Source organism: Melopsittacus undulatus, chromosome 1, assembly GCF_012275295.1.
Source record: "Melopsittacus undulatus isolate bMelUnd1 chromosome 1, bMelUnd1.mat.Z, whole genome shotgun sequence".
Classification (NCBI taxonomy): domain Eukaryota; kingdom Metazoa; phylum Chordata; class Aves; order Psittaciformes; family Psittaculidae; genus Melopsittacus; species Melopsittacus undulatus.
The window spans coordinates 107,790,800-107,806,800 of record NC_047527.1 but is presented as its reverse complement, the minus strand read 5'-3'; the positions used below and the strand labels follow the sequence as shown (position 1 = coordinate 107,806,800).

General features: G+C 37.2%; 1 protein-coding gene across 6 annotated transcripts in view; it reads right to left on the bottom strand.

The window, feature by feature from the left end:
- The window catches only part of ZMYND11 (zinc finger MYND-type containing 11), a 109,081-nt gene that overhangs the window by 55,268 nt on the left and 37,812 nt on the right, over positions 1-16,001 (bottom strand). For 3 of the 6 annotated variants that reach the window (XM_013129982.3, XM_005153033.4, XM_005153034.4), the window contains exon 2: positions 7,343-7,477. In XM_013129982.3, coding sequence (XP_012985436.1) covers positions 7,343-7,458 — 116 coding nt within the window. In that variant the 5' untranslated portion in view covers positions 7,459-7,477. Of the gene's footprint in view, positions 1-7,342; positions 7,478-7,591; positions 7,608-12,146; positions 12,268-13,501; positions 13,517-16,001 lie in introns of those variants that run through there. The other 3 variants (XM_034060825.1, XM_031052429.2, XM_031052431.2) reach the window with 3 other exon arrangements.

Below are 16,001 nucleotides of genomic sequence, written 5' to 3'. Positions count from 1 at the left end.
TTGTCATTAGGGAGTCAAATTCTCAATTTTAGATAGCTTTTTTAAGAAAAAATTATTTCCTTTTTTTTTACCAAATCAATGAAAAAATTGCTGAAAAAACAGAGAAGGTAATTTTTTTCCCCAGGATAATCTATGCCTAAGGGTTTACAAGCTTTAAAACTCTAGACTTAGTTCATTGCCTTGTTTTACTGTAAAAATTGTGTTATGAGAATAGAAAAAGAAACATTGGTCTGGAGCTAAAAGAAGCAATGTGAAAGAGAGAGAAAATATAAAATAAATGGGAAAGGAAATTGACTTAGTGGTCAGACAGAAAGAAGTGCACTGTCCTTGATTATAACAGAAAACACATGAAGAGATACTTAAAACTGAGAATTTTCTATCCTATCATCACCTGGTGGTGTGTTTCTGTTTGTTTTCTGTAATGCACAGATTTATAATCAAGCCAAACCCATACAACACACAAAATGAATTCAGTGTTCTCAGAGATGAACACCAATTGACAGGCTGCCACTAAAGGCAGCTATTGTCTGCTGAGAAGCAGTATCATCCTACTTTTTTGCAGGACCTTCCACTCCACACTTTTGCCTACCCTTGCATAATTACAAACTGCTATTATACAGCATGGCATGGAAAAAAATTCACTGTACTGCCCTTTCTTATCCTTTCCCAGCTGTTAAAATGTGACTTTCCTGAGCACCTTCTTCAATATTGACCTGTTCCACAACACACCTAAACAGGATTTGACTAATATGCCCCAGATTTTGAAGAGCTGGGTTTAATGTTTTGCATGGTCACATTTAAATCATACACGAGGATGACATAAAGATGTGGAAAAGGAGCCAGTAACACTGGTTAAAGCAACCACTGCATTCTTCTGCATGCCATTAGGATGTTTTACTTTGAACAATTGTTTTCAGATAAGCCTACTATCTCGTAGCAAAAAGACAGGTATTTTAAGGGAATGGCTTGACAAAGAATAAGAAATCAACAGAGCAGGAAAATATTTCTAAGCTTTCATTTCAGTCAAAAAAATATCAGGTGCTACAATACTTCCGCTCATGTAAAGTTAAACAACAGGATTACCTAGTTATAAATCCAGAGTCATCTGCTCTCCCAATCATTCTTATGCCTTACTATTTTTTTTTAATGCATGAGCATTTAGTTGCAACATGCACAATATTAGGAAGATTTACATTTTCATCAAAGGTACTATAAATAGTGACGGACTTTTCCTAACAAGTTTCTGAGCTTTGAATAAGCAATAATGTAAAAATTGTGTTCTTTCTAATTGTTTTTCTTCCTACTGCATTGCATATTCTTATTTATAGACTTGTGCGATTATTCCCCACTCATTCAAATTGCTCATTTTCTTATTTATACTCTCTTATGATTATTCTCTACCTGTTCAAATTGCTCATTCTCATCTTTGCTTTAATCAGTGCTTCTAGAAATTGTTGGGGTTTTTTTGTTAAAGAAGACAGCAGAGAGAGAACAGCAAAAGAACGAAGGCAACAAACCCAGATTTATGGATGAAAAGGCCCTTAACTTTAACTTCTCTCAGAGATGGACTGGAGAAATTTCACAGTGATATCTGGAGAAGAATCCAAATATCCCCCTCCCAGGACTAAATGTCAAACTGAGAGGGTCACATACTCAATCTATAAATGCTAGCGACCCAACCTCAAATGGGGGACCAGAAAATCTCATCATTCTACAGTAATCTTTCATGCTGAGTAATTCTTTTCTGGCATGCTATCCTATCAATGCTGATTAATGTCAGTCCACACAAAGCTAACAAGGGACTGACAGAGTCTACTCTATATGGGCTTGGGATCTGCTCATTTCTCTTAGATGTCCTGGCTGAGCTGCATTTACATTAAATTAGCATATACCAAAAAAGAGTCCACAGAATAAATAAAGGAAAAATTGTTATGACCATTTAGTGACCTAGTATTGGACCATCCCATTTGAATGCTAATTAAAAAAGATGAGAGTTCTTGTGTTTATGAAAGAAATATAATTTTCTTTATCACCAGTGTAGTAAAACAGCTGACTGATGAAACTCAGTTTCAGCTTTGCTCTGTTTGAAAATGACACAAATTCTCCAGTTACAACATATCAGTTTTATCTTAGCTAATGGTCTTTCCATTAGCTTCATTAGCCCAAAAGCTGGGCTACCTCTACCCTGTGGACTATGGTCACTCCTGGTTTCACTCCCAAACTAACTCATCTCTCAAGCTCCATTCTGCAGAAAGCTAATTTGTTCCTCTTGGGAAAAAGGCAAAGTATGGCCGAGAGGTTAGCTTGCTCCTAATAGAGAACATAGATGTAAACCATGCCAAGACTGGCACCTTCTGCCAAGGGCACTCAACACTACTCCAGCATGCTATGTGCCCTCAGATGCCTTCACATCACGTCCGATGGCAAACTATTATGCCTCCAGCTTCATGTTTCCAGAACAGCATTGCTGTGGGCTGTATTACTTTTGGTGCTTAGAACAGAACCACACACACATATAAAACAAAGAGTGTGTCAGGGCCAAAGAAAAATACCATGAGCCAAAGGCAATGTTGTGTGGTCACAGCATATCTTCTCCAGATGGTAACAGGGCCTTCATTCTCTGTCACAGTACACAAAAACAGCATAGACTTTTGTAAGAGACAGAGAGAGAAGCCAATTAACTAAATAAATCATGAAACACATCAGAGGGAGAGAGAAAAAAATACAAGGAAGTAAGTATGGAAGAAAATAATTATGTTTTGGTTCTTCACATTAGTCTTCACGAAGTAGTTTAGAAACCAGAATAATTATCTGTTTACAGTGACAAAATCTTGAAATAGCCAGTCATAGCTCTAGAACACTGTATTTACCAATCGGGTATTTCAATAACATTAACTTTAAATGAACTCTGAACTAATCATAAGGATCATGAAATGTTCATAAATTGCTACTGAGGAAACCCAATACCTTGTGAGAAAAAGTATAAATGTTTAATTAATAGTTAATTAACTCTTTGGAGTCAAATTACCTGTAAAGGAATTATAAAGGAAACACTGTAAAAGAAACTGGAAGACTGGAGCAGCCAAACTTTAAAAATATGTCTGTGCAGAAATACCAATCTGCTATGCAACTGAATGTCAATAATTTATCCTACTCATTTAAATATGCATGTCTTCTTTCCAGTGTATTTTAAGCCATTTCATTCCATAGAATCAAATACTGAGGTTTCCCCAAATCCAAAACAGATGGAAGATAATGAGGAAAAAACAGAAAGTCAAAGCATAATTATGAATTTTAGCAGGCTTTTAGGGATGAACAATTTGTCAAGCTGCACTCTTGACAAAGAATTCACAAGATATGGGAAGCCATTTCTCCGCTAGTGTTTACAGCATAACTAATACCAATAATCATCTAAATAATTGACATAGTAGGGTCAAATTATCCCAACATTAAGTCTGGACAAAAAAATAAGTCATATTTCTTGATAAATACCTCTTGGAATTATCATTTAGTTATTAAACGATTTGGTAGTGTAGAAATGTTAGATATTTCTATTAGTTAGATTTTAAATCGGTATATTGAGATACACTATGACAATGTAAGTCAAGTGAGAATATTTCTTTTGCATACCTTTACGGAGGTATTACCACTGCCTTCAAATGAGCTTTCCCATTAAATAAAAATGCTTTGAACACACTGAAGCCCATGTACAAACACAGGAACACATATATATTTTCAAAGATCTATATTAGGTCTTTATATCTATATAAAGATACATTTATCTGTAAGATATATAAAATACATATGTTATAGATACATATATCTATAAATCTACTTATTTTTAAAGATCTTTTCAAATACCAGCTTGCACTTTTAGTACTAATTCCTTTAAATTCATGACACTTTTACTTCTTGTTAGTATTGGGTTTCAGTCCTTAGTTTTCAAGCTAATGCATGCAGTGTGGTCTCTTCCCTACCAATGGTTTTATTTAAGTATTTATGTAATACTTCAATTAACAGTGTAATATTCTTGCCATTTTTCCACACAAGCATTTTTAATTCCTTCAAAAAAGTGTTTCTTAATACTTCTCTGCATGCAATGAATTCTCTAAAATTATTGCCAAAAGTTCAGTAATCTTACTAATTTCTGAAAGGCTCTATCTTGTGTATTCATATTTTCCAAGTGACTCTTTCCTCAATGTAAGACAGTTTTCAATCACTTCTAATCATGCATTTTTCTATTCTTGCTTATCCCCCTCATCAATTTAAAAAGCAAAGCATACTTGATTTAGTCTACTTTTAATTAAAGAGCCTCTTTCCTTATACGTTTTTCCTGATAATATTAGAAGTAACTTCTAGTGCTCTTGGCTTCTCCTACACTATCCTCCTACTCTTATGTTCTCTACAGAAAATGCGTGGCTAGTTCTATAGATTTTTCTTGCGTGCTTTCCACTGCCATAATCTTCTGGAAGTCTTTCTTTCCCCGATATTTTTTAATAATTAGACATAAAGTACACATATTTCATTTTATATATTTTTAATGTGCTGTATGATTTTTTCTTTTTTTTTTTTTTGCATATTGAGTTGAAACAGTTCATAATCTAAAACCAACAAATCCTTGTTTGATATTATCAACATTTCTTCCCTGGTCACAGAAAGTAAATGCTCCTTGATATGTACAGTGGCTTCTACTCACCACCAGAAAACTAAGAAAAGCAAGAAGTAAACAAAATAAACAGGAATATATTAGGAAAAGGAAGACAGCCATGCTGTGCTGCCAGCCAGGAGAAAAGCCAACAAAGAGGTTTGCCTAGAAGTAGCAAACCACCTGATGAAGAAAGCAGCAATACAGTTTCTGCTATGAAGGTGTCTGGACTAACAGGTCACAAAATATACAGGACAATCTGTCTCTAGCAACAAACAAACCTTCAAACTACAGCAAAACCAAAATAAAATACAAATTCATCTTTCAACTAGTGAAGTTCTCCATAAGTACACATTTGTCATCCACTATATGACATGGTAGGATGACTGTTGCTTACCTTAAACATGTATTTATAAAGAAAGATTATCTTGCTGTTTTGCTGTGTCCTTACTCAGAAATAAGACATGCTTCCATAAATTTCATTATTACTTGTGAATACTTGTAACATGCAAAGCCACTCTTTCAGTCAATCCCAAGAGGTTATAACACTTAAAAAAAAAAAAAGTTACTAATCCAAGTATGAGAATCCTCTCTTTAACTCCAGCTATCTACATATGCTCATAATTTTCACTTTTGACCTCTGTTAGATTTTGATCTTTCTTATTATTCATACATTTGCCTATGTGTCCAGACACTGACTGACCTTTTAAGGAATTGCAGCTGTATTTGACCACACGATCTTTGAGCCAGTAAGAAAGAATACACCAGTTGCTCAGTTTTCATCAGAAGAGATCTGATGCCTTGCTAATTTCAGAACTTTATTTTGAATATTATGTAATATGCATACTCATTTGCTAAATCATATGTGTTTCTTCATCAATGATTAGTATCATAAAGCAACTCAAAGGTCTTTATCTTTTCCTTCCCAAAAGTTTGCTCCTTTAAAATATCACATAAAAGGAACTAGAACGCTGTCCATCATTCTTGTCACTGATGTGCATGTGGACCATTTACAGTGTCCAAGCATTGTTTAGATTACTCTCCACTGCTAACACCTTGCATTTCTTTCTCAAAGTACTAAGGCTGCTTGCATCTCTGTTTAGTCACTTATTTTTCTTTTGATTAGAGATGAGTCATACAATCTGGATCTAGACTGCTTCTTTTAAAAAACCAAACTACCCTTCAGTTACCAAGAGCAGTACTTCTTTCTCTATTATCTAATTACTTGTTTTCTCAACCTTGTTTGTAATGATAGGATTTGTCTTACCAAAATTTACCCAGCTAAATGTTATTTGCACTACCTTAAAATAGGCATCTCTCATAAGAGTGGGATGAATCCCCAGCTAGATGTGCTTGTCTCCCCTTATTAGATATAAAAAGAGCATAAACAGCTAACAAACCCAGCTAATATATGGCCTGGAGCAAGTAATTTGAAATGTTAAAATGGAAAGTATACAGCATTAGTTTACCCCTTGTCTCCTTGGAGATGTGATGCAAATATACATGGTTTTGAGCATTCTGAAACTCACGTGCAACCTCAAAAATGAAATTCCCTAAAATACAATCTCCCTCTCAAGATTCCTTGGAACAATCTGGGAAGGTACTTTTCAGCTTAATAATGTATTTTTCCTTGTTGTAGGAGCCAGATACACACTAATTCATCTGGGACATTATCTTTCTTCTTCTGTTTATTGTTCACTATATTTGGGGAACCTGGACTCTTACAGTTCCTCCACTTATGAAGTCAGTTTTGCTTGTCACTTCCACCCCAGAGCTTCCAAACTCTTGTCAGTGGACCATGTTATAATGATTTTCACTTCGTTAGTCACCTGCACTGTTTATAACTTTCCCCTTTAGTGTTGTCTGGCCTCATTATCACATTGGTTCTGGCAACTGAAGAGTTGCCAACTGGTTACTTTTGCTCTTTTAAATTATTCATATTCATTACTTTGACAAATGTGACGTACATGTTGGCCTGGAAATGCAGAAAGCAGAGAGAGGCACAAAAACTCCTTCAGTTCTTATTACAGCTGCTACTCAAATTTATCTTAAAAGTTATTTTAATACTGTAGACCTTTTTATACATTGCAAGCTTCACACAACAAAGAATACATATTTCTTTGTGTATAAAGAACATAATATATTTTGAAGAATATTTTACTATTAACAATAATAGGTACTAATCATCTCATGTCTTCTTTAATAGCATCCTATCCATGCCCACCTCAGCAAATATGGCTTTTTATTTCTTTGAGCAACCTAACACTTCAGGTTTTATCTTTGCCTTCTGGAAAAGAGTTCTCCAATGGTTTATAACACTGTCCTAAAGAATTAGGTTATTTACAGATTTTATTGCCCTTGTATCTACTTGTATTTTGACCAAGTTACCAAGTGAGTATAACTCTGACATGTTAAACTCAGTTCAAGTACTAAAATACTGAATATTTCCTAAAGATGTTTATACAAAACAAATACAGGGTGAGCAAGATCTAAATTAAATGGATTAAACCTCACTTCAGGATCTTTAGATGCTCTGTTCTGTAAGTCTTTTTCTAAAATAATTAGATAGCTAGTAACACAGAAGTGCATGTAACTGTTTCACAGTCTCTCACAGTGTTTATTGTCTCTGTTTCCCAGAGCTTTTAATAGCATCAACCTTCCCCCTCATCAAGACTTTTTTTGGAACAGATCACTTACTTTGTAATACGGTCAATGTTAGCAATTTGCTTCTGGTTCCGGATTATTTCTATAGCTGCCCAAAGATGCTGGATAGCCTTTGTATCTGCCTGTCGCCTCTTCGTTAAGCGTGCCATGACCTGTTTACTTGGTCAGCTGCAGCCGATAAATAAAAAAGATACACCAAAAAGTTAATCATGAATTATGAAATGGATTACATGATGATCATATTGCAACAGATATGATTACAAGGAAGAATCTTTAACTTACAGCAATTCAATTTGTATACAGCATGTTTTCTTATGCTTAAAGAGCAGTAAAAAGCAAAAAAGTGTAGTTTACAAGAACCCCTTTCACATCACATACAGAAGACAAAAGGTGAGCAGTAAAAATTAACAATTCAACAGCAAACAATTTATCAAATTTGCTATAGAAAAGTCAGTTCCCTAAAATTTGGTAAAAAGCACAAGCTGCTCTGGCCTGAAGCTTCCACAGCCTCCTTCACTGCCCAGAACCCTTAAAAAGAGTGAGTGTGCTTGACTACGTCACACAGTGTAAGCATGAACTCTGACACATAGAAAAAGTTGGACCCACAGTTTATTACACAATATAGTTCTCAGAGTATTATTTTCACATTTTTACAACTTGCAACTATTTAAAAAATCCATTCTATGAGCAGGAACTAGAAGTATATTTTCATGGATGACAAATATTTAAAAAAATACTTTGGAGCAATTCCATTTGCTGTAGCATGCTAAACCCTAACAGGACCAAAGTGCTTCTGATGGCATTTACCCATCTAACCAACCCTGAACGGGAACATAATGAGCATCTGGCTTTGTTTACAAATTTTCCAAAAGCTTGAGGCAATGAGTACAGATAAGCCATAAATCGCCTACAGCTCTACTACAAGCACAGAATCCCTTTTTAAAAGCTTAACGATGCATTTTGATCACTAAATAACTTTCTTTCAGTGCCACCACTTTCTCAATGAAAAAAAATGACTGATTTATGGCTGCTACCAAGGTCTGTAATTTATTTTAGAGCTCTGTCCTCAGGATGAACTACGTGGTATGCACATGGATATCTGCAGCTAGCAGAATATTAACTTCAGTAACCAAAATAATATAAAAAATGCAAAAAAAATATACCATCTGTGCAATGCTAAGGACGGGAATTTAAGTATTAGAAGTCTCCTCTCAAATTCACAAAAATTAAGCAGATTTGACTATTCCATTAGTTGCAGCAATGTAATTTTCAGGTTAATGGGACCTACGGGTGCTTGTCAGAGGGCTGTCAAGTTTCAGAAGTGAGATTTAGCTCTGCAATGCTCACTTACTCTACAGGTGTAATGAAATGAAGCACAACTTTCTATTGTTAAGGAGAAGAAACGATTTAAGAGCATTATACTTAACATTATGTAGCCCATTAAAAAAAAAAAAGAAAAAAGAAAGAAAAATAAAAAAAAGAAAAATAAAAAAAAGATGATGTAAAGTGATATGTGCGCATCCAGGTGCGTGAGGAACCTCTGGCTGCTGGAGATAGCAGGGAAGGGCAGAACAGAGCAGCACTCGTGGAGACAGTGTGGCCACACATCGACCCCACATTTCTGCTTTAGAAATCTCTTCCCACTGCGATTTAAAGCAAGGGCAACTGGATGGATCTCGCAGAAAAGAAAGGCCAAGAGTACATTTTTGAGCGAAGGATAAGAGCGAATATGACAGACATACAGCTAAGAGTGACAGCCAGTAGATAGCATCACCTGAGAATGGTTCAGAGAAAGAAAGCTTGTATTTGGAATAGCGAGAAAAGACACTACATCCCTGTGAGCTCCTCTGCATTCATTTCACAGAACATACGGCCATTATAAGTAAAAAAAAACCTCCTGATTTGTAAGAGAAACATAAAATTATTTATGGAATTTAATTCTTAAGGAAAAGGCATGCAAAATACAAAACCAGGGTAGATACTAATGCAAAAAAGGACAATCTTTACAGCCCTATTATATTAGCATAAAACTCCCTTCCTAACACATAACTGACTGAAAGTGAAATAATTATTTTTGTTCCAGCTCTCTATAAACTATCTGCTTTAAAAGCTGTTCACTGATATGGCGGTCCACAGGCCAGACACGGAGCCTCTTATGCAATATCATGTCCACATGTGAGGATCAAGGAGGAAACACTCATCCTTCTCAACCCTGCTATCAGTGTGAAACAACAGAGCAGTTCTCAAGTTTATTCTGCAATGAACAAAGTGGGTCCTGTTATCCCCGCTGCTTTAAAAATAACCGTTATTTTTGGCAGCCCGGCATATGGCTGCCCGTGTGAGAGCCACACTCAGCGTGCCTGGCAGAGGGGAAAGGAGGTGGCTTTCTCTCACACCCCTGCGACGCCTGGGCCTAAGGGCTCCAGCACAGGCAGGGCCCTGGAGAACCCATCTGCTGCCACAGCGTGGCCCCATGTCCCTGTTGCATGGCTGAAGGAAGGGCTGACCTTCAGGGCTAAGGAATTCCCTCTCATGTCTCCAGGGCAGGACAAGAGGCCCACGTTCCAGACACGGAGAGGGAGAGTGAAGGATTGATGTAATTACGAGTTCCAGAAGCCCTGTAGTTGCAGAGCTGCACCTAAGATGGGTGCCAGTGGGCAGAGGAGGGCCTCTCCCTGCAGAGGTGCTATGGGATCCATGCTTCCTTTGGAGTGCACTTTTGGAACAGATTTCCCAACCACCTCTGCCCCATCTTTATCACTCTTTGCTGGCTTGGAGCATGCAAAAGCTATGCCCTGTGTCACGCTAACTCCAACCCACAGCACGAGCATGCACCTCTGAGGTCCCAGCCACTGCAGACAGGCCACTCCATGGGACCAGACTGGAGCCCAAAGCACAGCTGGTGCTGATGCCCACCCTAACTACTCTCTCCTGGCTGGTCCTGCTTTCCACTGCTCACACAGGCACAGCCATGGCTCTTCCCCCTGTCTGTCTGGAAGTAAAAGCAGTAAGAATTCTGACACGTGAGACACAGCAATCACACATGTTCTGTTCCATTCCTTTCTTTGTTCTGTAAGATATGGTAATTTTACCAGGCGTTCTGCCTTCAAAAAATACATGCTTCATTTTGATAGCTTTGGTTTACTACTTACGGCCACGTTTGTTAAACTCGGGAGTCAACGCTCCCCTATTGAAATAGCATATAATATACACCACACTCCCCAAAATATAAAAATAGATATATTTTTCCAAAAAGCCCAGACCACTTTACCATTATTTTAATCTTTTAATTGAATGGTGCAGAAGAAATATAGAGCCTTTTTGTATGAAAGAAAAAGATTAAAAGATTGTGGCACATTTCTTGTTGTTCACTGCAGTCACTCTTTCTCCACAGTAAAACTAACCACAACAGTCTACCCCCCTGCTTTCCTCCAAAATTATAAGCAGTTTTCTATATTATCATAAAATCTTACAGATAACTTGTATCAGACTGTTAATCGATCATTAAATGCTTTGGAGACCTACTTCCGAGCAACAGAAAATGCTCCCAGTGCTTCAACATGCACAAGTTACTCAAGCAAATACCAGTTTAAAGCTCAATGGGAGACATATTAGATTCTTAAATCTATATTTATCACTCCTGATTATTTGCTTATGTGTGGGTGCACATGCACACAGACGCAGGAGAACAAGCATAAACAGCCAGTGCATGTGTGTATGTGTAAGAGAATCTACGGCTTAGAGGTTAAATACCGAAAGAGGCTGATTCACCCATGCAATGTTTAAAGTCAGAACTCCAGAGAACCATTAAAACCACAATACTGAAATGTACATTTACATACAAATGCTTGAAGATGTTTCCCATCCCCCTCTTTTGTTATAGCATTTATTTCAACATCCTGAAAAAAAAACCAACCTAAAAGCTGAAGTAAACATTAATTTCCCAATTGTGATTTCATAGCCATCGTGCATGTTAAGCTATGGTATCCCCTGTCCATACAAAATTGTTTGCTTCATGCCATTTCTGTCACGTTCTGCTAGCAAATTTATGGAAGGATGTGGTTTCTTGAAGAAAGGTTGGCAAACAAAAGATGGCTAAAAATCAAAGATTTTCTATCCATAGGATGTGTCTTAGGTTCGTAGACATCCATGGGACCTGCAAAATATAAGAAGGGTTCTTTTTCCTAACAAAGAGAGGTTTGTGTGGCTGGCATGCCAGCTCACACACTTCCATCACACGCTCACTTACACTGGGCCCAAAGAAAATAATTTATCTTCTCAATTTTCAGCTCTCTAACTGTTCCTCACTGCAATCTGAGAGAGGTTTTACTACATTTTATATTCTGAATTTCCCTTGAATTTCCATGTACAACATTTTGAAAAATATACCACTTTATTGTACACAACTTCCCTTGAGAGCTAAATGCTACCCACATTTCTTACAGGCAGGCTCAACAAAGTGCCCTTTATCTTGTGAATACACACAGCATGGCTTATCTTCTCAAAGGCCTTAGCAATGCATGCATTGCCATGAGGTGGCAATGCTACAGCAGTGGCAAAACAGACTTACTGTCAAAACAGCAAGGCTACTAGTTGACAGACAGACACTTGGCCAAATCAAGTGTTGTACAGCTCTATGTTGCAGTAAAAGTGAATATGGAAATCTGCACTCCAAGTCAAAATAAACAAAAATCACCTTGCAGCATGTCTAGGAATTCAGCCCAAGGAACCTCCTGACCTGCTGTTTCCATCCAATTTAACAGATACTATCAGGTACTAAGTTTAGCTGGAAACTCTCCCTACAGACAGTAACAAGTGAAAGGTAGTCAAATCTTACCATTCTTTAGCTGCTAAATACCATCGTCCAAGGAAAATACAATGCTTCCGAAAATTTAACTAATGAATTGGACTTTGCACTGAAGCAGACGGTACTGCAGTTGGGTGCTGCTGCTGATGGGAGCTGCTAATTAAGAACTGACAAGTAGTAGCTTGTTAAATCTTCTGTTCATACTTCACTGTGAGGCTACCTGTGGCACTCATCCCTTTCAGTTCAAAGTCAAACAGGTTAAACTTCATCCCTGCTATTAGCCACCATTTGGCTGAGATTTGGTATGCAGTTAATTGCAATGGAAAGACAGTTTAAGAAGTTGATCCTTGCCACTGCTCAGCTGCTAGTTTCTGCCTTTCAGCCCTGAATCCCTGGAGCTTGCTATTATTTCTTTCACACTATACTGTGATAAGATTTCAGGCTCAATAGGAGGAAGAAGCTAGGCTCAGTCTTAGTTTTTGTGGCTTTCATGCTGTGAGACTGGCTGAGTTTGGGCAGTTAGGAAACTGGGACACAGACTGAGCTTCATACTAAGCATAAAATCATACATATAATCAGTACAAGCAGTTCCAAATGTTTAATGCTTTGTTCTTATATTAAATAGCAGTTTCCTATTAAAATCCAGATTACAAATATGCAAGTTGATGTTGAGCTTGGGTGCCTGAACTTTATACATGTTTTTGTTGTAGTCTGAAGTTCTGCAAGTTTATAGCTTACAATTTAAACTGCTGTTTAAACCTATCTTTCATCACTAGTTTAGTGGGAGGGTAAACTCTTCAGTGTTCCACTCCTACAACAACTGAGAGCAACAGTGATAACTATCCTATTTTTACATATGAAGGCGCACGTGAAAATGCTTAGACTAGGCAGCAATAAAGGTCACACATGGGGGAGGAAAAACAAGAGAAGGTTTAACTTCAGGTCTGCCTTCCAGATCTAGTGACCAAAAATGTGGGAAGTAGATGTTAGGGTGAGGACAAAGATTTTGGCAAGAGTTAATCCCACGTTTTGCTTATCATTCACTTGTCTTCCTGAGCATACATTATTATGAACATAACCCAGGATTAGCTGGGCACCTGGTAGCAGAAGACCTTTTGCAAGACTGCAGGTTACCAGAAATGAAGATTTGGTATACAAAGTCATTTTTGAAAGTTTAAGAACAAGCAAGTGTTTTGGTACCATTAGATACTTATTCTGGACTTAATCCCAATCCACTAAAATCAGCAAATGCCTTTCTGCTGACTTTCCAGGGCTCTGGAGTAAACTTTCAGCTGCTGATGTCTCTTTCACATCCTCACAATTAAAAACTTAAGAAGGTATCCAACGATGTTGATCTCCCCTTCCAATATCTGAAGGTGGCTTACAAAGATGATGGAGAGCGACTCTTCATTAGGGACTGCAGAGATAAGACAAACAGTAATGGGTTTAAACTTAAACAGGGGAAGCTCAGGTTAGATATAAGGAAGAAGTTCTTTACTGTGAGGGTGGTGAGGCACTGGAACAGGTTGCTCAAGGAAATGGTAAATGCTCCATCCGTGGCAGTGTTCAAAGCCAGGTTGGACAGAGTCTTGGGTGATATCATCTTGTGTGAGGTGCCCCTGCCCATGGCACAGGGATTGGAACTAGATGATTATAACGTCCTTTCCAACCCTAACTATTCTATGATTCTATGTTAATGAAGCTGAAAGATACAACAAAGGCTTGTTGCTGAAAAAGGCAAAATTTGTTAAAGTCATAAAATTAAGACTACAAATTAACAGAAGTTACCAAATACTTCAGTGTGCCTTTCTGTATTAAGAGATTAGTTCATGCTAACATGCTGTCGTCTTGGAAGTTATTAAACTACAGAAGATTTCTGGATGCTGAATGTGTGTCATTCCTTAATGAAACTCTTCTCACTACACTGTTATGTTAAGGTGTACAGAGACTATTCAAGAGGTGTTTATTTGCATAATTATCATAAAGATTTTACATGTGCAGGTGAAATAATTGTGCTGTTATCCTCAACCCCACCTTCTGCATTTCCTGATTGCTAGGTTTGTAACCTTGACATCATGCAACTTTTTGAGCAAGGTTTTGCAAAGCTCCATCAAATGCAGTACAGACAGAAAACAGGACTACATGAATACAAAACTGCAGTGTTCTGCTTCTTCCTCTCTGCAATTTAATTTTTTTTCCAACTTCAGTACACAGAATACAAGAAAGCTTTCGCTATTACCTTATGCCATTCCAAAATGGCAATGAGCCACTGCAGAAATCAGAGCCAAGGACAGTACAGAATTAAAGGCCCCAAGAATACTTTTACTACACATATCTGTAAGCCCTATTTTAATCCCTGATATTGCATTTACTTCATTTGTATTGTATTTCATTCAGAATGATTAAGTAAGTGTCCTTCACTGAGGCTAAGGCATATGATACTTGAATTTCAATCTTGGTAATTCTGAATCATCAGTATACAAACAGTAGAAATCTCTTTCTTTTTCTTTGGAAACCAAACCTGGATATTCTTGTTTAATGAACTCTCCCTGCTAGAGAGAACTTGACACAAATGTTGAGGTGCCATCCCAAAACAGAATTTCTAAGAAAGCCTTAAATGTAAGTCAGTGCAAACAGCGTATAACAAAACCTGTGAAGAAACACCAATAACAGCTGCTGAGAAAGACAGAATAATAGCCATATGCCCCTAACAAAGAATTTCAAACTGGGGATTTTTTTGCTACCTGATACAAATATATGTACATAACCATTATTCTGCTGTCCTTCCAGCTAACCTCAGTCTGGAATTTCACAAACAATAGCAAATGCCACCCTAAAAACTGTAAGGAAATTATCCTTTTTTCCTGTCTGGCAGAAATCACTGAATAAAACTTTATCTAGCAAAGTAAGCTTGGAGATGAACACAGCTGCCAAAGAAAGTGATATAATCAAAAGGGTTGAAACCAAAGAGCCAAATCTGTTAATAGCAATGTAGCTACACCAACTTCTTTCAGTTCATTACTCTTTTTTTTGGTAACCATCATGTTTTATTCCAGAGAATATACCTAGCTAAGCTGAAGCACATATTTTCTGCTAAATATCTGTTTCAAGTACAGGTTCCATATTAATCTTTTAAAATAAGCACTATTTTCCTTCATATTTCAATTTTATTAGGTATTAAATACATGGAGAATAGTATGGCTTTTATAGCTACTTACCAAAATTAAGAATTACAGGAACATTAAGAACCACAAGAGGTTTTGTTTATACGAGAAAATGGTTCCAAGCTGCACCGGAGCAGTTTGGACTACACATTAGCAAGCATTTATTTACTGAGAGGGTAGTCAAACACCGGAACACCTTCTTAGAGAGGTGGCAGATGCCCCAGGCCTGTCAGTATTTAAGAGACATTTGGACAATGCCCTTGAAAAAATGCTTTTTGGTCAGGCAGTTGCACTACATGATCACTGTAGGTCACTTCCAACTGAAAGAGTTGATTTTTCTTTCCTACTCTACCCTGCTCTGCTCTACTCTACTGTATTTTAGTGTGAGGTGTCCCTGCCCATGGCAGGGGGGTTGGAACTAGATGATCTTAAGGTCCTTTCCAACCCTAACTATTCTATGATTCTATGATTCCATTCCACCCCTGAAAATTCATACACTGTTAATGCATTTAGAAAATTTCTGAATGAACAAAATTTTAATTAAAAAACAATTAAGAGTGGTTTTCTAACGCTTAGTTGATGAAATTAAGCTACACTAAACAAAGAGATTCCGCAATGGAGCTTGCACTAGTATAAATTGCTTTAAAAAAAATGCTGTTCTTGTAAAGCAATGCAAGTTTCTTACGAAGATAAGCTTTAGCTGCCATAGTAACAAAGCCCC